Source organism: Trichomycterus rosablanca, chromosome 14 (genome assembly GCF_030014385.1).
Source record: "Trichomycterus rosablanca isolate fTriRos1 chromosome 14, fTriRos1.hap1, whole genome shotgun sequence".
Classification (NCBI taxonomy): domain Eukaryota; kingdom Metazoa; phylum Chordata; class Actinopteri; order Siluriformes; family Trichomycteridae; genus Trichomycterus; species Trichomycterus rosablanca.
The window spans coordinates 26,702,122-26,727,878 of record NC_086001.1 but is presented as its reverse complement, the minus strand read 5'-3'; the positions used below and the strand labels follow the sequence as shown (position 1 = coordinate 26,727,878).

General features: G+C 40.2%; 1 protein-coding gene across 1 annotated transcript in view; it reads right to left on the bottom strand.

Annotated features, from left to right (window-relative positions):
- Positions 1–3,736: 3,736 nt before the first annotated feature.
- LOC134326792 (zinc finger protein 850-like) overlaps positions 3,737–25,757 on the bottom strand; it is a gene marked incomplete at both ends in the record, with an annotated part of 81,708 nt that continues 59,687 nt past the window's right edge. The window contains 2 exons of the mRNA XM_063008950.1: positions 3,737–4,050; positions 4,245–4,521. Of these exons, the coding sequence (XP_062865020.1) occupies positions 3,737–4,050; positions 4,245–4,521 (591 nt within the window). The remainder of the gene's footprint in view (positions 4,051–4,244; positions 4,522–25,757) is intronic.

Sequence of the window (25,757 nt, the reverse complement as noted above, 5' to 3'; positions counted from 1 at the left end):
TGGAGAAAGGTCTGTTAAACGTGAAGTTTCATTTCAAAAGTTTGCCAGATGGCTCACTTGACAAAACAAAAGCTGTTTGCAGTTATTGTCAGAGTTTAGCTATCACCAATTGACCAAGACCAACTGAGGGGTCAGGAGACAATTTTTTTTATTGATGAATAAATGTATTTGTTAAACTGTAACATGTGGTATGTGGTATTTCAATCCAGCTTGAAATACCACATGCAAGCCAAGCACACATTTGGCAGCAGGTTGAGCTCTGGCAATGTACGACAGACAACACTGGACAATGTTCGCCGGCAGACGATGGACCAGCCCACCTCCAACAAATTAACGGTAGCAATTGCTAAATGGATAGCCACAGCATGCAGACCAATTAACATAGTGCAGGACGAGGGTCTGCGCGACATAATTAGGCTCGCTTCCAAGGACCCATCTTATGAGCTACGCTCGAGATCAACTATCGTCAACAGAATTCACGAGCTATATGAAACGGAGAGGGCAAAACTAGCTCAGGATTTGGAACTCACAGCCACTATTGCTCTTACGGGTGATTATTGGACATCACTAGGTAACGACAGCTATCTCGGAGTTACAGGTCATTATATAGATGAACAGTGGCAACTTCATTCACATGCTTTAACGGTCATGAAAACAGAGGAGAGGCATCATGCTGTGACCTGTGCCGAACATTTTATGGATGTGGCGAAGCAGTGGAACATCGAAAGTAAAGTGAGTACCCTAAGCACAGATAGTGCAAGAAATATGATAGCAGCGACGAGGCACCTACCGTTCGAACATTTGCCATGCATCACACACAGCATTCAACGTACTGTTACAGTGTCCCTACAAAATAGTATATTTGACTGTGCACTTTCTAAGTGTCGCAAGGTGGTGGGGCACTTCAAACATAGTCCACCTAATACCTCTGAATTAGAAAAACAGCAAGTTGCACATGGGCTGAAGACACGATGGAACTCCACTCTGGAGAAGGTGAAACGTCTGCAAAAACACCAAGAACCAGTAAAAGACGCACTAGCCCTGCACAAAACCAATGTATATATATGTTCTGTTACTACAGTATATCAGTATTTGTAATATAAAGTTTTAGTAAGTTTTTAGTCCTAAAGAGCAGCAGTTAATGTTACCTTGAAAAGCTCAGTGAATAAGTGTAAAAGATAATGGTTCTCTTATTTAAACTGAACTTAATGCTTGAGGCTCCTCGCACATGCGTTCAGGGAACCTTTCATAGTGAACTGATTCTACCTGACACCACCATGTATTAACATTAAGATAATAGTTAAAAATCACTTGTCAGTTATCATTCTTATAAACAGTTATCATGGTTTAGCGTACGTACATCTGGTTCAAGTCAAACAAGCTTATCAAGCGACTGTAAAATAATGTTATACATACATATACAACTATTATATTGAATTAAAAAAGTTGCTTTGAGTCTCAGTCAGCCAACATGCAGCCATATTCTGGCCAGATGTGGGGTGCCGCAATGTAGCCGAGTCTCAGTCAGCCAACAGTGCCGACATGCAGCCATAATCGGGCCAGATGTGGGGTGCCGAGCCGACAGACAGCCGACACTGCCAAACCGGAGCCGGAATCGGCCCAGATCTATCTTGCTAGCTGGGCAGCGTCGGTGCGCACGCGTTTCTACGAGAACCAGCCAAACCCAGCTGTGGTGACAACTGGGCCGGATCTGGCTACATTGATTCTAGCCGATTCTGACACTCGGCCGACGGTGCCGATAGAAAAGTGGGAACTGGGCCAGATGATTGTGCTAGCTGGGGTATATCTCTGCACAAGAGATGATTTTTTTTTTTTTACTAAATAAATAAAGTAAATAAATGGAATTTGTTTGTAGATGTGATTCCAGTATACAGTATTTGTTTGGGTTTAGAATGTAACGTGAAAGTAAAGTAATGAGGAACGAGATTACATTTTCCAGGATGTAATGAGTAAAGTAATTTTAGTTAAGTAACAAGCTGTAATTTATTTCTAGCACCACTAGATGGAGACGATGTCTGTACAACATTTTGAACTTCACTTTAAAAGTCAGTTGAATGCATTTTACTGTAGTAAGAATGAAAGTATGAGCTGATCTTTGTCTCATTGTGTAGCTTTGATGAAGAAAAAGCCGCTGGGTCAGTGTGTAACAGGAGGTTTGGAGTGAAGGTGGGTGTGTGTGAGTAAAAGCTTCCAGCACCTGGTATTCCCAGGCGGTCTCCCATCCAAGTACTAACCAGATCCGACCCTGTTTAGCTGTGGGCATTCTCAAGATGGTGTGGTTATTTTTTTTTCTTCTGGACTTTAAATAAGCTGGGTTGCTCTATCTATACTGCAGATTTTACTGCGCATTTAAACCCTTTTTTATACTATGCTTAAAGTTTAAGTGGGCATCTAAACCTTAGTATTTTTTATTTATTTTATAATAGTTTTAAATCTAATAAAATATTAGATCTCTCCAATCTTTATTATTAATGATTTAGGATTTCAGGTTACATGATGAACTATTTACAATTATTACCCACCCAGTCCTTTACATCTATCTTCTATTGTCACTCCAGCTCAAGCCTACATACAAATACATGGACCGTGAGTTTTGTCCCATTTAACAACCGTGGACACATTTGCTGATGTCGGATTCAAAACCAAACTCTCATCACACAGAGGACTCGGATGGAATTTACAGTTTAACAAATACATTTATTCATCAATAAAAAAACAATTGCCTCCTGACCCCTCAGTTGGTCTTGGTCAATTGGTCACCTCCATGATAAGGAAACACCACAATAGTATTTATTTATTTTTAAATGTAATTTTAATGTCTGTATTAGGATTTATATGAACTGGGTTTTATGCACTAGAAGATGGTGGGATAATTAAACGTAAATATGAGTATTTCTTTTAACAAAGGAGTTTAGCTACCACTAATTTGGTCTATAGATAAACACAAAGAACAAAGACTCATGATGATAGAACAATGCAACACTGTTCAGTCCACAGCCCTCTATTCACACCTTCTCATGTACATTCTGGTGGAGGACGGTTCATTATTTGCTAAGTGGAAATCATCTAAACACTAGAATTTTGGAGTGTAGACCTAGAAGTGTTAAAGTAAGAGGCTATTCATTTTTGAAAACTTAGCATTCATATAATGAAGAATTTATGCAAACACCATAAAGACCAGGGTAAAATTCTTCCACTTGAATGTAAAAGTTGTTCTGTGTTTATTAAAGTAGATTAAACTTGAATGAAGAACAAAAACAGATTCAGATCTGAGGTTGGTACATTACACCACATTACATTTGATGATTAATGATCATATTCACACCATCATGTACATTTGATAATTGAAGTAGAACAGTTCTAGTGTATATTAGTAGAAAAAGAAATCTGTAAGAGAAAAAATGACATGACTTTTTCTGTACATGCAGTAGTGGAGTATCATTTTATTTTCTCCTCTGAATGCGCTGGTGTTTTTCAAGATGACTGCAGTCACAATAACGTAACTTCTGTGTGACCATACTGGTGTCTATTAAAAATGCTGCTTCCAGTAAAACTTCATCCGCACTATAAGCAGCAATACGGGTCATCCTCTTATGTTCTTTTCAGACAGTGAACTGTAATACGACCTCTCTCCTGTGTGAATACGCTGATGCTGTTTGAGATTCTTTTCACGAGCAAAAATCTTTCCACACACTGAGCAGTAATACGGTTTCTCTCCTGTGTGAATACGCTGGTGTTTTTGAAGGGTACCATGTTCAGCAAAACTGTTTCCACACTCTGAGCAGTGATAGGGCTTCTCTCCTGTGTGAACACGCTGATGTACTTTAAGGGCACTACTTTGAGTAAAACTCTTTCCACACTCTGAGCAGTGATGTGGTTTCTCTCCTGTGTGAATACGCTGGTGGCTTTGAAGGGTACCCTGTTGAGCAAAACTCTTTCCACACTCTGAGCAGTGATAAGGTTTCTCTCCTGTGTGAATACGCTGGTGTTTTTGAAGGTTACCCTGTTGAGTAAAACTCTTTTCACACTCTGAACACATTTACATTTTCAGCATTTAGCAGACGCTTTTATCCAAAGCGACTTACACAATGAGCAATTGAGGGTTAAGGGCCTTGCTCAGGGACTTAACAGTGGCAACTTGGTGGTGGTGGGGCTTGAACCGGCAACCTTCTGTTTACAAGCCCAGTACCTTAACCACTGAGCTATCACTGGCCCTGAACCACTGGCCACTGAACACTGATATGGCTTCTCTCCTGTGTGAATGCGCTGGTGTTTTTGGAGCATATTCTGACGAGAAAAACTCTTCCCACACTCTGAGCAGTGATATGGCTTCTCTCCTGTATGAATACGCTGGTGTTGTTGGAGTTTACATTGTTGAGTAAAACTTTTTCCACACTCTGAGCAGTGATATGGTTTCTCTCCTGTGTGAATGCGCTGGTGTCGTTGGAGATGACTCTGCATAGTAAAACTCTTCCCACACTCTGAGCAGTGATGAAAGTTCTTCATGTTTATGCTTTGTAGAAACTGTTTCCTTGGAAAGCAACAGAAACAAAGAAACAAGTCGATTAATTAGAATTACTTTTACTACATTAATACCACAATAATATTAAACTCTTCACCTAGTAATTAAAACATTAAATTCACGTCACGTCTAAGTGAGAATCTGAATTCAAAGAACATCAGGATAAAATACTTATAAATACTGCAGATATTAATAAGTAAATAACTATAAATAACTTGATATAAATAAAGATATAAGAGATCTGACTTTCTCAACATCAGTCCTGCACCAAGCAAATCTAATCCAGTTCATGACAGGACTAATAATTAGCTCACAAGTGTAAATCTTTGGTGTGCTGGGAGTAAAAAAGGCTTCATAAAACACCACAATTATGAGCATAAAGCTATTTTAAACAGTCTGAATATATTAACCTAATAATATTAAATAACATCATAAAATAAAAAGAACAACAAATGCAACTTAAATGTAAAAGAAACAAACAAGAAAACCCTTTACCTTCCTGTTAGAATCCTGGCAGCCACTTTAACAAAGCTGGTGTCTCCAGCAGGTCGTTTCTAATGAAGAACGTGCAGAAGATCCTTCTTACCAAGTGACTCAGCTACAAGTCTAGAGTTTAGTCCTTAAATAGAGCTGAGGACAAAGACCCAAGACCAGTTAAAAACTCTGCATTGGTCAATCATCAGCCAACCATTCACACCTTCTTGTGTGAAGTACTAGCTCATTATCTATGGAACGTGTGCAAATGAAGTAGATAGAGCCACAAAGCATGATGGGTGAGGTCAAACTACACCTATTTATCTCAGCAGAGAAGTGATTTACATTTAATCCTAAACACAAACAAGAAATTGAAAGGCTATTCTGTAAAGTGAAATGACATGAACTTAGATAAAGCTTTTATGATAAGAATCTAAGTCATGTAAAATGCTGTATGTATATTTGTGTGAATTAGTTTCTACTGTATATGAGGAACAATAAGAAAACTAGAAGAGGAAACACCCACCTATAGATTTATCTGTATTTATGGTGTAGAAATATGTGAACTGTTGGATTTACTGAAGCACTTTCTACATTCTGAGCAGTGATACGAGCTCACTGAGGAAACATAAAGATTAATAAAGGGAAGGAAACAAAACCTGAAAATAAAAGCTTTACCTTCCGTTCAAATCCTGTTCAAACTGCTGAGAATGAGAGCAGTTCATAACTACAGGAACACAGACTGTACTTGTACTCGGTCTGTTGACCTCCAGCAGCAACTGGAACCAACGCCAAACAATTCAACTCTACCCAGGGTTGCCAAGTCCAGCACAAATATCCAGCTCAAATTCTGTCTAAACCCGTCCTTCACATGCTAAAACTAGCAGACCTTGTTCATAGGTATGTGAGCATAAATCCTCATTAAAACATTTTGTACGGTTTGTAAAGAAAGCTTTCAGACAGCCGTGACACATTTTGAAAGTAGCCCAATTTGGCGGGAAAATCACGAAAGTTGCCAGGTTCAGCCTGGTCTAAAATCAACCCTGAAGCTGAAACTAGCCCAGAATCCAGGGGGTCACAGATATTGGTGGAATGGCAAATGAATGATCAGTGTACTACTAGTGAATCTTTTATTATTAATAATAATATACTTTCATTTTACATTCCGATTGATACTTTTTTGTGTTGTATTTTGTTTACAATCTACTGCTTTTAGTAAAGAGTGGGCAGTCGTTGCGTAGTGCTTAAGGTACTGAACTAGTAATTAGAAGGTCGCTGGTTCAAGCCCCACCACAGCCAGGTTGCTGCTGTTGGACCCTTGAGCAAGGCCCATAACCCTCTATTGCTCAGACTATATACTGTAACTGTATTGTAAATCGCTTTGGATAAAGATATCTGCTAAATGCTAAAAATGTGAATGTAAATAAAGAGACAAAATTAATATTGAGCAGAATTAAGTTCAGCTTATTGGTCCGGCCCTCCACAACAGTCCCAGTTTCTTATGTGGCCCCTTGGAAAATTTAATTGCCCACCCCTGATTTAAACCCTATTTTTTGATACCCTTAAACTTAATAATAAATGCCTTTAATATTGTCACATTTCTAGAATGTATTTGTAACCTACATGTTGTGTACTATCATTATGAAGTGGAATTGTTCTGTGGAAACAAGAGAATTCCTTTTAATAACAATAACAATTCATGTAATCAAGATTATTCCATTTAATAACAATCTAAATTAAAACGGGAATGAGCTTAGATTATATTTTAGTTTACTATAAATTTAAAGTAAAATCATAATTTCCAGTTATTACCAAACCTTTTATATTAAAGCCTGAAATTCTATCCTAAATAGTTCCGCCAGACGCTTTTACCGTAATGTTTAGTATACGTACATCTTCACAAACAATGTGGGAGCTGATTTGACTGAGCATTTTGAAGTGGAGGCTTGACCGCAGTAGTAAATCAAACAGTTCACAGACACACAAGTGCACAGTAAATATTTCTACACCATAAACACAGATAAATCTATAGGTGGGTGTTTCCTCTTATAGTTTTCTTATTGTTCCTCATATACAGTAGAAACTAATACACACAAATATACATACAGCATTTTACATGACTTAGATTCTTATCATAAAAGCTTTATCTAAGTTCATGTCATTTCACTTTACAGAATAGCCTTTCAATTCCTTGTTTGTGTTTAGGATTAAATGTAAATAACTTCTCTGCTGAGATAAATAGGTGTAGTTTGACTTCACCCATCATGCTTTGTGGCTCCATCTAGTTCATTTGCACACGTTCCATAGATAATGAGCTAGTACTTCACACAAAAACGTGTGAATAGTTGGCTGATGATTGACTAATGCAGAGTTTTTAACTCATCTTGGGTCTTTGTCCTCAGCTCTATTTAAGGACTAAACTCTAGACTTGTAGCTGAGTCACTTGGTAAGAAGGATCTTCTGCACGTTCTTCATTAGAAACGACCTGCTGGAGACACCAGCTTTGTTAAAGTGGCTGCCAGGATTCTAACAGGAAGGTAAAGGGTTTTCTTGTTTGTTTCTTTTACATTTATGTTGCATTTGTTGTTCTTTTTATTTTATTATGTTATTTAATATTATCAGGTTAATATATTCAGACTGTTTAAAATAGCTTTATGCTCATAATTGTGGTGATTTATGAAGCCTTTTTTACTCCCAGCACACCAAAGATTTACACTTGTGAGCTAATTATTAGTCCTGTCATGAACTGGATTAGATTTGCTTGGTGCAGGACTGATGTTGAGAAAGTCAGATCTCTTATATCTTTATTTATATCAAGTTATTTATAGTTACTTAATTATTAATATCTGCAGTATTTATAAGTATTTTATCCTGATGTTCTTTGAATTCAGATTCTCACTTAGACGTGAAGTGAATTTAATGTTTTTATTACTAGGTGAAGAGTTTAATATTATTGTGGTATTAATGTAGTAAAAGTAATTCTAATTAATCGACTTGTTTCTTTGTTTCTGTTGCTTTCCAAGGAAACAGTTTCTACAGTCTTATCAAAGCATAAACATGAAGAACTTTCATCACTGCTCAGAGTGTGGGAAGAGTTTTACTACACAGAGTAATCTCAAACAACACCAGCGCATTCACACAGGAGAGAAGCCATATCACTGCTCAGAGTGTGGAAAGAGTTTTGCTCAACAGGGTACCCTTCAAAAACACCAGCGCATTTATACAGGAGAGAAGCCATATCACTGCTCAGAGTGTGGAAAGAGTTTTACTCAAAGCAGTAACCTTAAATTACACCAGTGTATTCACACAGGAGAGAAACAGTATCACTGCTTAGTGTGAAAAGAGTTTTGCTTACAGTAATGCTCTTAAGGTACACCAGAGTGTTCACACTGGAGAAAAGTCGTATCACTGCTTAGAGTGTGCAAAGTGTTTTGCTGTACATAGTACCCTTCAAAAACACCAGCGTATTCACACAGGAGAGAAACCGTATTACTGCTCAGTGTGTGAAAAGATTTTTGCTCATGAAAATAGTCTCAAACGGCATCAGCGTATTCACATAGAGAAACTACATCACTGTTAAGAGTGTGGGAAGTATTTTATTGCACATTATGTTCTCCAACACCACCAGCGCATTCACACAGGAGAGAGGTCGTATCACTGTTCACTGTCTGAAAAGAACTTTAGTGAAAGGAATATCCTTTAAGTACACCACACCAGCGCATTCACATAAAAGGATGACCCATATTGCTGCTTATAGTGCGAATGAAGTTTTACTGGAAGCAGCATTTTTAATAGACACCAGTACGGTCACACAGAAGTTACGTTTTTGTGACTGAAGTCGTGTTTCATTTTCTACTAATAGCCACTAGAACTGTTCTACTTTAATTATCAAATGTACATGATTACATGAATATGATCATTAATCATCAAATGTAATGTGGTGTAATGTACCGACCTCAGATCTGAATCTGTTTTTATTCTTTATTCAAGTTTAATCTACTTTAATAAACACAGAACAACTTTTACTTTCAAGTGGAAGAATTTTACCCTGGTCTTTATGGTGTTTGCAAGAATTCTTCATATTATGAATGCTAAGTTTTCATAAATGAATAGCCTCTTACTTTAACACTTCCAAGTCTACACTCCAAAATTCTAATCTTTAGATGATTTCCACTTAGCAAATAATGAACCGTCCTCCACCAGAATGTACATGAGAAGGTGTGAATGGAGGGCTGTGGACTGAACAGTGTTGCATTGTTCTATCATCATGAGTCTTTGTTCTTTGTGTTTATCTATAGACCAAATTAGTGGTAGCTAAACTCCTTTGTAAAAAGAAATACTCATATTTACATATAATTATCCCACCATCTTCTTAGATTCTACTTAGATTCTTATCATAAAAGCTTTATCTAAGTTCATGTCATTTCACTTCACAGAATAGCCTTTCAATTCCTTGTTTGTGTTTAGGATTAAATGTAAATAACTTCTCTGCTCATATAAATAGGTGTAGTTAGACTTCACCCATTATGCTTTGCGTCTCCATTTACTTAATTTGCACATGTTCCATAGATAATGAGCTAGTACTTCACACAAGAAGGTGTGAATAGTTGGCTGATGATTGACCAATGCAGAGTTTTTAACTGGTCTTGGGTCTTTGTCCTCAGCTCTATTTAAGGACTAAACTCTAGACTTGTAGCTGAGTCACTTGGTAAGAAGGATCTTCTGCACGTTCTTCATTAGAAACGACCTGCTGGAGACACCAGCTTTGTTAAAGTGGCTGCCAGGATTCTAACAGGAAGGTAAAGGGTTTTCTTGTTTGTTTCTTTTACATTTATGTTGCATTTGTTGTTCTTTTTATTTTATTATGTTATTTAATATTATCAGGTTAATATATTCAGACTGTTTAAAATAGCTTTATGCTCATAATTGTGGTGATTTATGAAGCCTTTTTTACTCCCAGCACACCAAAGATTTACACTTGTGAGCTAATTATTAGTCCTGTCATGAACTGGATTAGATTTGCTTGGTGCAGGACTGATGTTGAGAAAGTCAGATCTCTTATATCTTTATTTATATCAAGTTATTTATAGTTACTTAATTATTAATATCTGCAGTATTTATAAGTATTTTATCCTGATGTTCTTTGAATTCAGATTCTCACTTAGACGTGAAGTGAATTTAATGTTTTTATTACTAGGTGAAGAGTTTAATATTATTGTGGTATTAATGTAGTAAAAGTAATTCTAATTAATCGACTTGTTTCTTTGTTTCTGTTGCTTTCCAAGGAAACAGTTTCTACAGTCTTATCAAAGCATAAACATGAAGAACTTTCATCACTGCTCAGAGTGTGGGAAGAGTTTTACTACACAGAGTAATCTCAAACAACACCAGCGCATTCACACAGGAGAGAAGCCATATCACTGCTCAGAGTGTGGAAAGAGTTTTGCTCAACAGGGTACCCTTCAAAAACACCAGCGCATTTATACAGGAGAGAAGCCATATCACTGCTCAGAGTGTGGAAAGAGTTTTACTCAAAGCAGTAACCTTAAATTACACCAGTGTATTCACACAGGAGAGAAACAGTATCACTGCTTAGTGTGAAAAGAGTTTTGCTTACAGTAATGCTCTTAAGGTACACCAGAGTGTTCACACTGGAGAAAAGTCGTATCACTGCTTAGAGTGTGCAAAGTGTTTTGCTGTACATAGTACCCTTCAAAAACACCAGCGTATTCACACAGGAGAGAAACCGTATTACTGCTCAGTGTGTGAAAAGATTTTTGCTCATGAAAATAGTCTCAAACGGCATCAGCGTATTCACATAGAGAAACTACATCACTGTTAAGAGTGTGGGAAGTATTTTATTGCACATTATGTTCTCCAACACCACCAGCGCATTCACACAGGAGAGAGGTCGTATCACTGTTCACTGTCTGAAAAGAACTTTAGTGAAAGGAATATCCTTTAAGTACACCACACCAGCGCATTCACATAAAAGGATGACCCATATTGCTGCTTATAGTGCGAATGAAGTTTTACTGGAAGCAGCATTTTTAATAGACACCAGTACGGTCACACAGAAGTTACGTTTTTGTGACTGAAGTCGTGTTTCATTTTCTACTAATAGCCACTAGAACTGTTCTACTTTAATTATCAAATGTACATGATTACATGAATATGATCATTAATCATCAAATGTAATGTGGTGTAATGTACCGACCTCAGATCTGAATCTGTTTTTATTCTTTATTCAAGTTTAATCTACTTTAATAAACACAGAACAACTTTTACTTTCAAGTGGAAGAATTTTACCCTGGTCTTTATGGTGTTTGCAAGAATTCTTCATATTATGAATGCTAAGTTTTCATAAATGAATAGCCTCTTACTTTAACACTTCCAAGTCTACACTCCAAAATTCTAATCTTTAGATGATTTCCACTTAGCAAATAATGAACCGTCCTCCACCAGAATGTACATGAGAAGGTGTGAATGGAGGGCTGTGGACTGAACAGTGTTGCATTGTTCTATCATCATGAGTCTTTGTTCTTTGTGTTTATCTATAGACCAAATTAGTGGTAGCTAAACTCCTTTGTAAAAAGAAATACTCATATTTACATATAATTATCCCACCATCTTCTTAGATTCTACTTAGATTCTTATCATAAAAGCTTTATCTAAGTTCATGTCATTTCACTTCACAGAATAGCCTTTCAATTCCTTGTTTGTGTTTAGGATTAAATGTAAATAACTTCTCTGCTCATATAAATAGGTGTAGTTAGACTTCACCCATTATGCTTTGCGTCTCCATTTACTTAATTTGCACATGTTCCATAGATAATGAGCTAGTACTTCACACAAGAAGGTGTGAATAGTTGGCTGATGATTGACCAATGCAGAGTTTTTAACTGGTCTTGGGTCTTTGTCCTCAGCTCTATTTAAGGACTAAACTCTAGACTTGTAGCTGAGTCACTTGGTAAGAAGGATCTTCTGCACGTTCTTCATTAGAAACGACCTGCTGGAGACACCAGCTTTGTTAAAGTGGCTGCCAGGATTCTAACAGGAAGGTAAAGGGTTTTCTTGTTTGTTTCTTTTACATTTATGTTGCATTTGTTGTTGTTTTTATTTTATTATGTTATTTAATATTATCAGGTTAATATATTCAGACTGTTAAAAATAGCTTTATGCTCATAATTATTACTTATTGTGGTATTAATGTAGTAATAATGCTAATGCTAATAGTAATGCTAATGAATTGACTTGTTTCTTTGTTTCTGTTGCTTTCCAAGGAAACAGTTTCTACAGTCTTATCAAAGCATAAACATGAAGAACTTTCATCACTGCTCAGAGTGTGGGAAGAGTTTTATTAAACAGAGTAATCTCCAACAACACCAGCGTATTCACACAGGAGAGAAACCATATCACTGCTCAGTGTGGGAAGAGTTTTACTCAACAGGGTAACCTTCAAAAACACCAGCGTATTCACACAGGAGAGAAACCGTATGTGTGGAAAGATTTTTGCTCATGAAAATAATCTCAAACAGCATCAGCGTATTCACATACAAAAACTACATCACTGTTAAGAGTGTGGGAAGTATTTTATTGCACATTGTTCTCCAACAACACCAGCACATTCACACAGGAGAGAGGTCATATCACAGTTTACTGTCTGAAAAGAACTTTAGTGAAAGGAATATCCTTTAAGTACACCACACCAGCGCATTCACATAAGAGGATGGCCCATATTGCTGCTTATAGTGCAGATGAAGTTTTACTGGAAGCAGCATTTTTAATAGACACCAGTATGGTCACACAGAAGTTAAGTTTTTGTGACTGAAGTCGTGTGCATTTTCTACTAATATCCACTAGAACTGTTCTACTTCAATTATCAAATGTACATGATGGTATGAATATGATCATTAATCATCAAATGTAATGTGGTGTAATGTACCAACCTCAGATCTGAATCTGTTTTTTTTTTTTATTCAAGTTTAATCTACTTAAACACAGAACAACTTTTACTTTCAAGTGGAAGAATTTTACCCTGGTCTTTATGGTGTTTGCATAAATTCTTCATATTATGAATGCTAAGTTTTCATAAATGAATAGCCCCTTACTTTAACACTTCTAGGTCTACACTCCAAAATTGTAGTGTTTAGATGATTTCCACTTAAATTATGAACCGTCCTCAACCAGAATGTACATGAGAAGGTGTGAATGGAGGGCTGTGGACTGAACAGTGTTGCATTGTTCTATCATCATGAGTCTTTGTTCTTTGTGTTCATCTATAGACCAAGTTAGTGGTAGCTAAACTCCTTTGTTAAAATAAATACTAATATTTACATTTAATTATCCCACCATCTTCTAGTGCATAAAACCCAGTTCATATAAATCCTAATACAGACATACTATTGTGGTGTTTCCTTATCATGGAGGTGACCAATTGACCAAGACCAACTGAGGGGTCAGGAGGCAATTGTTTTTTTATTGATGAATAAATGTATTTGTTAAACTGTAAATTCCATCCGAGTCCTCTGTGTGATGAGAGTTTGGTTTTGAATCCGACGTCAGCAAATGTGTCCACGGTTGTTAAATGGGTGTCACACTTGAGCCTTCTGTGTGCTCCTGTCTGCCACACCCACCTCTATTGGAGCAATCAGCCTCCAGCCAGCTCCCCTCTCTGGATTGGTTCTCTGGGGCTAATTAGCCCCGGCTGCAATATATTTAAGAGAGGTACTGGGAGAGGCTGGTGGGGATTATTGGATTTGTTTCATGGTTGCTCTGTTTGACTAATGTATCTCTGTCTGGTTCATATAGATCCTGATCTATTCTGGTTTGTTCTTGTCGTTGCCTTTGTCATGTTGAGTCTGTTTAGTCATGGTTAGTCTGTTTAGTCCTGTTCAGTCTGTTTAGTCCTGTTTAGTCCTGTTAGTCTGTTTAGCCCAGTGAGTCTGTTTAGCCCAGTTAGTCTGTTTAGCCCAGTTAGTCTGTTTAACCCTGTTAGTCTGTTTAGTCCTGTTTAGTCCTGTTAGTCTGTTTAGCCCAGTTAGTCTGTTTAGCCCAGTTAGTCTGTTTAGTCCTGTTCAGTCTGTTTAGTCCTGTTCAGTCTGTTTAGTCCTGTTAGTCTGTTTAGCCCAGTTAGTCTGTTTAGCCCAGTTAGTCTGTTTAGCCCAGTTAGTCTGTTTAACCCTGTTAGTCTGTTTAGTCCTGTTTAGTCCTGTTAGTCTGTTTAGCCCAGTTAGTCTGTTTAGCCCAGTTAGTCTGTTTAGTCCTGTTCAGTCTGTTTAGTCCTGTTCAGTCTGTTTAGTCCTGTTAGTCTGTTTAGCCCAGTTAGTCTGTTTAGCCCAGTTAGTCTGTTTAGCCCAGTTAGTCTGTTTAACCCTGTTAGTCTGTTTAGTCCTGTTCAGTCTGTTTAACCCTGTTCAGTCTGTTTAGTCCTGTTCAGTCTGTTTAGCCCTGTTAGTCTGTTTAGTCCTGTTTAGTCCTGTTCAGTCTGTTCAGTCTGTTTAGCCCAGTTAGTCTGTTTAGCCCAGTTAGTCTGTTTAGCCCAGTTAGTCTGTTTAGCCCAGTTAGTCTGTTTAGCCCAGTTAGTCTGTTTAGCCCAGTTAGTCTGTTTAGTCCTGTTCAGTCTGTTTAGCCCAGTTAGTCTGTTTAGCCCAGTGAGTCTGTTTAACCCTGTTAGTCTGTTTAGTCCTGTTCAGTCTGTTTAGTCCTGTTCAGTCTGTTTAGCCCTGTTAGTCTGTTTAGTCCTGTTCAGTCTGTTTAGTCCTGTTCTGTCAGTTTAACCCTGTCTTGTCTTATTATTAAAATTCATCAGTCTATCACACATCTCTGCGTTTGTGTCCGCCCCTCCTGTCCGTCTAGCCCACAGAGCGTTACAGAATAATCCCCCAATTAGGACACAGCGAGATGTTGCTTTTTCACGTTTTCCCAGACTTTGGCTCTATGAGGTTTCCTCTGGTCTTCCCGCTTAGTAGGCCGGCTCCTTATGATGGAAGCAACCATAGTGTTGAAGGCTTCCTTCTACAGAGCCAGCTCTACCTGCAGAACCTTCTGGACCCCCAGCCAACTGAAATCGACAAGGTACGATTTATGATGTCTAGACTGAGGGGTGCTGCTCATGAGTGGGCTAAGCAGCTTTGGTCTGACAGGGGAGTTGTGCTGAACTCGGTGAAGGATTTTGAGGGCCTCATGAGAACCAAATTTTCATGTAGCAAAGTGCCCACTGCAGCTTATACCTGGCATCCAGTGCCCACTGGGGAGGTTAAGTTTTCCCCAGTGCCCACTGCGGATGTGGTCCAGGAGCCAGTGCCCGCTTATAAAGCTCGTGACTGTCCCAAGTCCACGTTAGGAGCCAGCCAAAATTATTTAGGTCCTATTTCCTGTTTCGACCCCAAGGGCTCCGGGGGTCCTTCTGTTTGTTCGCCGGCTCCAGTCCCGTGTACTCAGGTTCAGATGAGTCCAGTTTCTCCAGGGTCCAAACAGCTGACTTCTGACGCATATCCAGGGTCCAAGCAGCTGATTTCGGACGCCTCTCCAGTGTTTTCGCAGCTGAGTCCAGTTTCTCCAGGGTCCAAACAGCTGACTTCTGAAGCATATCCAGGGTCCAAGCAGCTGATTTTGGACGCCTCCCCAGTGTCCTCGCAGCTGAGCGATGTTTCTCCAGTGTTTTCTCAGCTGACTCCGGACGCCTCTTCTCAAGGGTCCACGCAGCTGACTCCGGACGCCTCTTCTCAAGGGTCCACGCAGCTGACTCCGGACGCCTCTTCTCAAGGGTCCAAGCAGCTGACTCCGGACGCCTCTTCTCAAGGGTCCACGCAGCTGACTCCGGACGCCTCTTCTCAAGGGTCCATGCAGCTGACTCCGGACGCCTCTTCTCAAGGGTCCACGCAGCTGACTCCGGACGCCTCTTCTCAAGGGTCCACGCAGCTGACTCCGGACGCCTCCTCGCCAGGGTCCTCGCAGCTGACTCCGGATGCCTCCTCTCAAGGGTCCACGCAGCTGACTTCGGACGCCTCTTCTCAAGGGTCCACGCAGCTGACTCCGGACGCTTCTTCTCCAGGGTTCTCACAGCTGTTTCAAGGAGTTTCTCAAGGATTTTCGCAGCTGACTTCGGAAGCCTCTCCAGGGTCCTTGCAGCTGAGTGACGTTTCTCTAGTGTTTTCGCAGTTAACTTTGGACGCCTCTCCAGTGTCCTCGCAGCTGAATGTTGTTTCTCCAGTGTTTTCGCAGCTGACTTCGGACGCCTCTCCAGGGTCCTCACAGCTGAATCAAGGAGATTCTCAAGGATTTGTGCAGCTGATTAATGACGTTTCTCCAGAGTTTTTGCAGCTGACTCCCGAAGCCTCTTCGCCAGGCTCCACGCAGCTGACTCCCGAAGCCTCTTCGCCAGGCTCCACGCAGCTGACTCCCGAAGCCTCTTCGCCAGGCTCTACGCAGCTGACTCCCGAAGCCTCTTCGCCAGGCTCCACGCAGCTGACTCCCGAAGCCTCTTCGCCAGGCTCCACGCAGCTGGCTTCTGTTCCCGTGTTGGTGCTCTCCGATGGCGCTTCTGTTCCTGAGTTGGTACCCCCAGAGGGTGCTTCTGTTCCTGAGTTGGTGTCCTCCGATGGCACTTCAGTTCATGAGTTGGCGCCCTTAGATGGTGCTTCTGGCTCCTCGTCAGCGGCCCCCGATGGCGCTTCTGAACTCTTGTCGGCACCCCCTGACAGTGCTTCTGAACCCTCGTTGGCGCCCCCCGACGGCGCTTCTGGATTTCCGTCGGCACCCCGAGTTACCGCACTTATGTCATGCCTGCCTCGGAACGTTATGAATTACTTTAAATTCGCCCCGCAGGGTCCAGGACCCCCTTTTTTTTTGTGTTTATATTTGGGCACGCCGGGAGTCGTGCCTACAGGGGGGGCTACTGTCACACTTGAGCCTTCTGTGTGCTCCTGTCTGCCACACCCACCTCTATTGGAGCAATCAGCCTCCAGCCAGCTCCCCTCTCTGGATTGGTTCTCTGGGGCTAATTAGCCCCGGCTGCAATATATTTAAGAGAGGTACTGGGAGAGGCTGGTGGGGATTATTGGATTTGTTTCATGGTTGCTCTGTTTGACTAATGTATCTCTGTCTGGTTCATATAGATCCTGATCTATTCTGGTTTGTTCTTGTCGTTGCCTTTGTCATGTTGAGTCTGTTTAGTCATGGTTAGTCTGTTTAGTCCTGTTCAGTCTGTTTAGTCCTGTTTAGTCCTGTTAGTCTGTTTAGCCCAGTGAGTCTGTTTAGCCCAGTGAGTCTGTTTAGCCCAGTTAGTGTGTTTAGCCCAGTTAGTCTGTTTAGCCCAGTTAGTCTGTTTAGTCCTGTTCAGTCTGTTTAGCCCAGTTAGTCTGTTTAGCCCAGTGAGTCTGTTTAACCCTGTTAGTCTGTTTAGTCCTGTTCAGTCTGTTTAGTCCTGTTCAGTCTGTTTAGCCCTGTTAGTCTGTTTAGTCCTGTTCAGTCTGTTTAGTCCTGTTCTGTCAGTTTAACCCTGTCTTGTCTTATTATTAAAATTCATCAGTCTATCACACATCTCTGCGTTTGTGTCCGCCCCTCCTGTCCGTCTAGCCCACAGAGCGTTACAATGGGACTAAACTCACGGTCCATGTATTTGTATGTAGGCTTGAGCTGGAGTGACAATAGAAGATAGATGTAAATGACTGGGTGGGTAATAATTGTAAATAGTTCATCATGTAACCTGAAATCCTAAATCATTATTAATAAAGATTGGAGAGATCTAATCTTTTATTAGATTTAAAACGATTATAAAATAAATAAAAAATACTAAGGTTTAGATGCCCACTTAAACTTTAAGCATAGTATAAAAAAGGGTTTAAATGCGCAGTAAAATCTGCAGTATAGATAGAGCAACCCAGCTTATTTAAAGTCCAGAAGAAAAAAAAATAACCACACCATCTTGAGAATGCCCACAGCTAAACAGGGTCGGATCTGGTTAGTACTTGGATGGGAGACCGCCTGGGAATACCAGGTGCTGGAAGCTTTTACTCACACACACCCACCTTCACTCCAAACCTCCTGTTACACACTGACCCAGTGGCTTTTTCTTCATCAAAGCTACACAATGAGACAAAGATCAGCTCGTTCTTTCATTCTTACTACAGTAAAATGCATTCAACTGACTTTTAAAGTGAAGTTCAAAATGTTGTACAGACATCGCCGTTATCTAGTGGTGCTAGAAATAAATTACAGCTTGTTACTTAACTAAAATTGTAATGGGATTACTTTACTCATTACATCCTGGAAAATGTAATCTCGTTCCTCATTACTTTACTTTCACGTTACATTCTAAACCCAAACAAATACTGTATACTGGAATCACATCTACAAACAAATTCCATTTATTTACTTTATTTATTTAGTAAAAAAAAAAAAATCATCTCTTGTGCAGAGATATACCCCAGCTAGCACAATCATCTGGCCCAGTTCCCACTTTTCTATCGGCACCGTCGGCCGAGTGTCAGAATCGGCTAGAATCAATGTAGCCAGATCCGGCCCAGTTGTCACCACAGCTGGGTTTGGCTGGTTCTCGTAGAAACGCGTGCGCACCGACGCTGCCCAGCTAGCAAGATAGATCTGGGCCGATTCCGGCTCCGGTTTGGCAGTGTCGGCTGTCTGTCGGCTCGGCACCCCACATCTGGCCCGATTATGGCTGCATGTCGGCACTGTTGGCTGACTGAGACTCGGCTACATTGCGGCACCCCACATCTGGCCAGAATATGGCTGCATGTTGGCTGACTGAGACTCAAAGCAACTTTTTTAATTCAATATAATAGTTGTATATGTATGTATAACATTATTTTACAGTCGCTTGATAAGCTTGTTTGACTTGAACCAGATGTACGTACGCTAAAAGAAATACTCATATTTACATATAATTATCCCACCATCTTCTTAGATTCTACTTAGATTCTTATCATAAAAGCTTTATCTAAGTTCATGTCATTTCACTTCACAGAATAGCCTTTCAATTCCTTGTTTGTGTTTAGGATTAAATGTAAATAACTTCTCTGCTCATATAAATAGGTGTAGTTAGACTTCACCCATTATGCTTTGCGTCTCCATTTACTTAATTTGCACATGTTCCATAGATAATGAGCTAGTACTTCACACAAGAAGGTGTGAATAGTTGGCTGATGATTGACCAATGCAGAGTTTTTAACTGGTCTTGGGTCTTTGTCCTCAGCTCTATTTAAGGACTAAACTCTAGACTTGTAGCTGAGTCACTTGGTAAGAAGGATCTTCTGCACGTTCTTCATTAGAAACGACCTGCTGGAGACACCAGCTTTGTTAAAGTGGCTGCCAGGATTCTAACAGGAAGGTAAAGGGTTTTCTTGTTTGTTTCTTTTACATTTATGTTGCATTTGTTGTTCTTTTTATTTTATTATGTTATTTAATATTATCAGGTTAATATATTCAGACTGTTTAAAATAGCTTTATGCTCATAATTGTGGTGATTTATGAAGCCTTTTTTACTCCCAGCACACCAAAGATTTACACTTGTGAGCTAATTATTAGTCCTGTCATGAACTGGATTAGATTTGCTTGGTGCAGGACTGATGTTGAGAAAGTCAGATCTCTTATATCTTTATTTATATCAAGTTATTTATAGTTACTTAATTATTAATATCTGCAGTATTTATAAGTATTTTATCCTGATGTTCTTTGAATTCAGATTCTCACTTAGACGTGAAGTGAATTTAATGTTTTTATTACTAGGTGAAGAGTTTAATATTATTGTGGTATTAATGTAGTAAAAGTAATTCTAATTAATCGACTTGTTTCTTTGTTTCTGTTGCTTTCCAAGGAAACAGTTTCTACAGTCTTATCAAAGCATAAACATGAAGAACTTTCATCACTGCTCAGAGTGTGGGAAGAGTTTTACTACACAGAGTAATCTCAAACAACACCAGCGCATTCACACAGGAGAGAAGCCATATCACTGCTCAGAGTGTGGAAAGAGTTTTGCTCAACAGGGTACCCTTCAAAAACACCAGCGCATTTATACAGGAGAGAAGCCATATCACTGCTCAGAGTGTGGAAAGAGTTTTACTCAAAGCAGTAACCTTAAATTACACCAGTGTATTCACACAGGAGAGAAACAGTATCACTGCTTAGTGTGAAAAGAGTTTTGCTTACAGTAATGCTCTTAAGGTACACCAGAGTGTTCACACTGGAGAAAAGTCGTATCACTGCTTAGAGTGTGCAAAGTGTTTTGCTGTACATAGTACCCTTCAAAAACACCAGCGTATTCACACAGGAGAGAAACCGTATTACTGCTCAGTGTGTGAAAAGATTTTTGCTCATGAAAATAGTCTCAAACGGCATCAGCGTATTCACATAGAGAAACTACATCACTGTTAAGAGTGTGGGAAGTATTTTATTGCACATTATGTTCTCCAACACCACCAGCGCATTCACACAGGAGAGAGGTCGTATCACTGTTCACTGTCTGAAAAGAACTTTAGTGAAAGGAATATCCTTTAAGTACACCACACCAGCGCATTCACATAAAAGGATGACCCATATTGCTGCTTATAGTGCGAATGAAGTTTTACTGGAAGCAGCATTTTTAATAGACACCAGTACGGTCACACAGAAGTTACGTTTTTGTGACTGAAGTCGTGTTTCATTTTCTACTAATAGCCACTAGAACTGTTCTACTTTAATTATCAAATGTACATGATTACATGAATATGATCATTAATCATCAAATGTAATGTGGTGTAATGTACCGACCTCAGATCTGAATCTGTTTTTATTCTTTATTCAAGTTTAATCTACTTTAATAAACACAGAACAACTTTTACTTTCAAGTGGAAGAATTTTACCCTGGTCTTTATGGTGTTTGCAAGAATTCTTCATATTATGAATGCTAAGTTTTCATAAATGAATAGCCTCTTACTTTAACACTTCCAAGTCTACACTCCAAAATTCTAATCTTTAGATGATTTCCACTTAGCAAATAATGAACCGTCCTCCACCAGAATGTACATGAGAAGGTGTGAATGGAGGGCTGTGGACTGAACAGTGTTGCATTGTTCTATCATCATGAGTCTTTGTTCTTTGTGTTTATCTATAGACCAAATTAGTGGTAGCTAAACTCCTTTGTAAAAAGAAATACTCATATTTACATATAATTATCCCACCATCTTCTTAGATTCTACTTAGATTCTTATCATAAAAGCTTTATCTAAGTTCATGTCATTTCACTTCACAGAATAGCCTTTCAATTCCTTGTTTGTGTTTAGGATTAAATGTAAATAACTTCTCTGCTCATATAAATAGGTGTAGTTAGACTTCACCCATTATGCTTTGCGTCTCCATTTACTTAATTTGCACATGTTCCATAGATAATGAGCTAGTACTTCACACAAGAAGGTGTGAATAGTTGGCTGATGATTGACCAATGCAGAGTTTTTAACTGGTCTTGGGTCTTTGTCCTCAGCTCTATTTAAGGACTAAACTCTAGACTTGTAGCTGAGTCACTTGGTAAGAAGGATCTTCTGCACGTTCTTCATTAGAAACGACCTGCTGGAGACACCAGCTTTGTTAAAGTGGCTGCCAGGATTCTAACAGGAAGGTAAAGGGTTTTCTTGTTTGTTTCTTTTACATTTATGTTGCATTTGTTGTTGTTTTTATTTTATTATGTTATTTAATATTATCAGGTTAATATATTCAGACTGTTAAAAATAGCTTTATGCTCATAATTATTACTTATTGTGGTATTAATGTAGTAATAATGCTAATGCTAATAGTAATGCTAATGAATTGACTTGTTTCTTTGTTTCTGTTGCTTTCCAAGGAAACAGTTTCTACAGTCTTATCAAAGCATAAACATGAAGAACTTTCATCACTGCTCAGAGTGTGGGAAGAGTTTTATTAAACAGAGTAATCTCCAACAACACCAGCGTATTCACACAGGAGAGAAACCATATCACTGCTCAGTGTGGGAAGAGTTTTACTCAACAGGGTAACCTTCAAAAACACCAGCGTATTCACACAGGAGAGAAACCGTATGTGTGGAAAGATTTTTGCTCATGAAAATAATCTCAAACAGCATCAGCGTATTCACATACAAAAACTACATCACTGTTAAGAGTGTGGGAAGTATTTTATTGCACATTGTTCTCCAACAACACCAGCACATTCACACAGGAGAGAGGTCATATCACAGTTTACTGTCTGAAAAGAACTTTAGTGAAAGGAATATCCTTTAAGTACACCACACCAGCGCATTCACATAAGAGGATGGCCCATATTGCTGCTTATAGTGCAGATGAAGTTTTACTGGAAGCAGCATTTTTAATAGACACCAGTATGGTCACACAGAAGTTAAGTTTTTGTGACTGAAGTCGTGTGCATTTTCTACTAATATCCACTAGAACTGTTCTACTTCAATTATCAAATGTACATGATGGTATGAATATGATCATTAATCATCAAATGTAATGTGGTGTAATGTACCAACCTCAGATCTGAATCTGTTTTTTTTTTTTATTCAAGTTTAATCTACTTAAACACAGAACAACTTTTACTTTCAAGTGGAAGAATTTTACCCTGGTCTTTATGGTGTTTGCATAAATTCTTCATATTATGAATGCTAAGTTTTCATAAATGAATAGCCCCTTACTTTAACACTTCTAGGTCTACACTCCAAAATTGTAGTGTTTAGATGATTTCCACTTAAATTATGAACCGTCCTCAACCAGAATGTACATGAGAAGGTGTGAATGGAGGGCTGTGGACTGAACAGTGTTGCATTGTTCTATCATCATGAGTCTTTGTTCTTTGTGTTCATCTATAGACCAAGTTAGTGGTAGCTAAACTCCTTTGTTAAAATAAATACTAATATTTACATTTAATTATCCCACCATCTTCTAGTGCATAAAACCCAGTTCATATAAATCCTAATACAGACATACTATTGTGGTGTTTCCTTATCATGGAGGTGACCAATTGACCAAGACCAACTGAGGGGTCAGGAGGCAATTGTTTTTTTATTGATGAATAAATGTATTTGTTAAACTGTAAATTCCATCCGAGTCCTCTGTGTGATGAGAGTTTGGTTTTGAATCCGACGTCAGCAAATGTGTCCACGGTTGTTAAATGGGTGTCACACTTGAGCCTTCTGTGTGCTCCTGTCTGCCACACCCACCTCTATTGGAGCAATCAGCCTCCAGCCAGCTCCCCTCTCTGGATTGGTTCTCTGGGGCTAATTAGCCCCGGCTGCAATATATTTAAGAGAGGTACTGGGAGAGGCTGGTGGGGATTATTGGATTTGTTTCATGGTTGCTCTGTTTGACTAATGTATCTCTGTCTGGTTCATATAGATCCTGATCTATTCTGGTTTGTTCTTGTCGTTGCCTTTGTCATGTTGAGTCTGTTTAGTCATGGTTAGTCTGTTTAGTCCTGTTCAGTCTGTTTAGTCCTGTTTAGTCCTGTTAGTCTGTTTAGCCCAGTGAGTCTGTTTAGCCCAGTTAGTCTGTTTAGCCCAGTTAGTCTGTTTAACCCTGTTAGTCTGTTTAGTCCTGTTTAGTCCTGTTAGTCTGTTTAGCCCAGTTAGTCTGTTTAGCCCAGTTAGTCTGTTTAGTCCTGTTCAGTCTGTTTAGTCCTGTTCAGTCTGTTTAGTCCTGTTAGTCTGTTTAGCCCAGTTAGTCTGTTTAGCCCAGTTAGTCTGTTTAGCCCAGTTAGTCTGTTTAACCCTGTTAGTCTGTTTAGTCCTGTTTAGTCCTGTTAGTCTGTTTAGCCCAGTTAGTCTGTTTAGCCCAGTTAGTCTGTTTAGTCCTGTTCAGTCTGTTTAGTCCTGTTCAGTCTGTTTAGTCCTGTTAGTCTGTTTAGCCCAGTTAGTCTGTTTAGCCCAGTTAGTCTGTTTAGCCCAGTTAGTCTGTTTAACCCTGTTAGTCTGTTTAGTCCTGTTCAGTCTGTTTAACCCTGTTCAGTCTGTTTAGTCCTGTTCAGTCTGTTTAGCCCTGTTAGTCTGTTTAGTCCTGTTTAGTCCTGTTCAGTCTGTTCAGTCTGTTTAGCCCAGTTAGTCTGTTTAGCCCAGTTAGTCTGTTTAGCCCAGTTAGTCTGTTTAGCCCAGTTAGTCTGTTTAGCCCAGTTAGTCTGTTTAGCCCAGTTAGTCTGTTTAGTCCTGTTCAGTCTGTTTAGCCCAGTTAGTCTGTTTAGCCCAGTGAGTCTGTTTAACCCTGTTAGTCTGTTTAGTCCTGTTCAGTCTGTTTAGTCCTGTTCAGTCTGTTTAGCCCTGTTAGTCTGTTTAGTCCTGTTCAGTCTGTTTAGTCCTGTTCTGTCAGTTTAACCCTGTCTTGTCTTATTATTAAAATTCATCAGTCTATCACACATCTCTGCGTTTGTGTCCGCCCCTCCTGTCCGTCTAGCCCACAGAGCGTTACAGAATAATCCCCCAATTAGGACACAGCGAGATGTTGCTTTTTCACGTTTTCCCAGACTTTGGCTCTATGAGGTTTCCTCTGGTCTTCCCGCTTAGTAGGCCGGCTCCTTATGATGGAAGCAACCATAGTGTTGAAGGCTTCCTTCTACAGAGCCAGCTCTACCTGCAGAACCTTCTGGACCCCCAGCCAACTGAAATCGACAAGGTACGATTTATGATGTCTAGACTGAGGGGTGCTGCTCATGAGTGGGCTAAGCAGCTTTGGTCTGACAGGGGAGTTGTGCTGAACTCGGTGAAGGATTTTGAGGGCCTCATGAGAACCAAATTTTCATGTAGCAAAGTGCCCACTGCAGCTTATACCTGGCATCCAGTGCCCACTGGGGAGGTTAAGTTTTCCCCAGTGCCCACTGCGGATGTGGTCCAGGAGCCAGTGCCCGCTTATAAAGCTCGTGACTGTCCCAAGTCCACGTTAGGAGCCAGCCAAAATTATTTAGGTCCTATTTCCTGTTTCGACCCCAAGGGCTCCGGGGGTCCTTCTGTTTGTTCGCCGGCTCCAGTCCCGTGTACTCAGGTTCAGATGAGTCCAGTTTCTCCAGGGTCCAAACAGCTGACTTCTGACGCATATCCAGGGTCCAAGCAGCTGATTTCGGACGCCTCTCCAGTGTTTTCGCAGCTGAGTCCAGTTTCTCCAGGGTCCAAACAGCTGACTTCTGAAGCATATCCAGGGTCCAAGCAGCTGATTTTGGACGCCTCCCCAGTGTCCTCGCAGCTGAGCGATGTTTCTCCAGTGTTTTCTCAGCTGACTCCGGACGCCTCTTCTCAAGGGTCCACGCAGCTGACTCCGGACGCCTCTTCTCAAGGGTCCACGCAGCTGACTCCGGACGCCTCTTCTCAAGGGTCCAAGCAGCTGACTCCGGACGCCTCTTCTCAAGGGTCCACGCAGCTGACTCCGGACGCCTCTTCTCAAGGGTCCATGCAGCTGACTCCGGACGCCTCTTCTCAAGGGTCCACGCAGCTGACTCCGGACGCCTCTTCTCAAGGGTCCACGCAGCTGACTCCGGACGCCTCCTCGCCAGGGTCCTCGCAGCTGACTCCGGATGCCTCCTCTCAAGGGTCCACGCAGCTGACTTCGGACGCCTCTTCTCAAGGGTCCACGCAGCTGACTCCGGACGCTTCTTCTCCAGGGTTCTCACAGCTGTTTCAAGGAGTTTCTCAAGGATTTTCGCAGCTGACTTCGGAAGCCTCTCCAGGGTCCTTGCAGCTGAGTGACGTTTCTCTAGTGTTTTCGCAGTTAACTTTGGACGCCTCTCCAGTGTC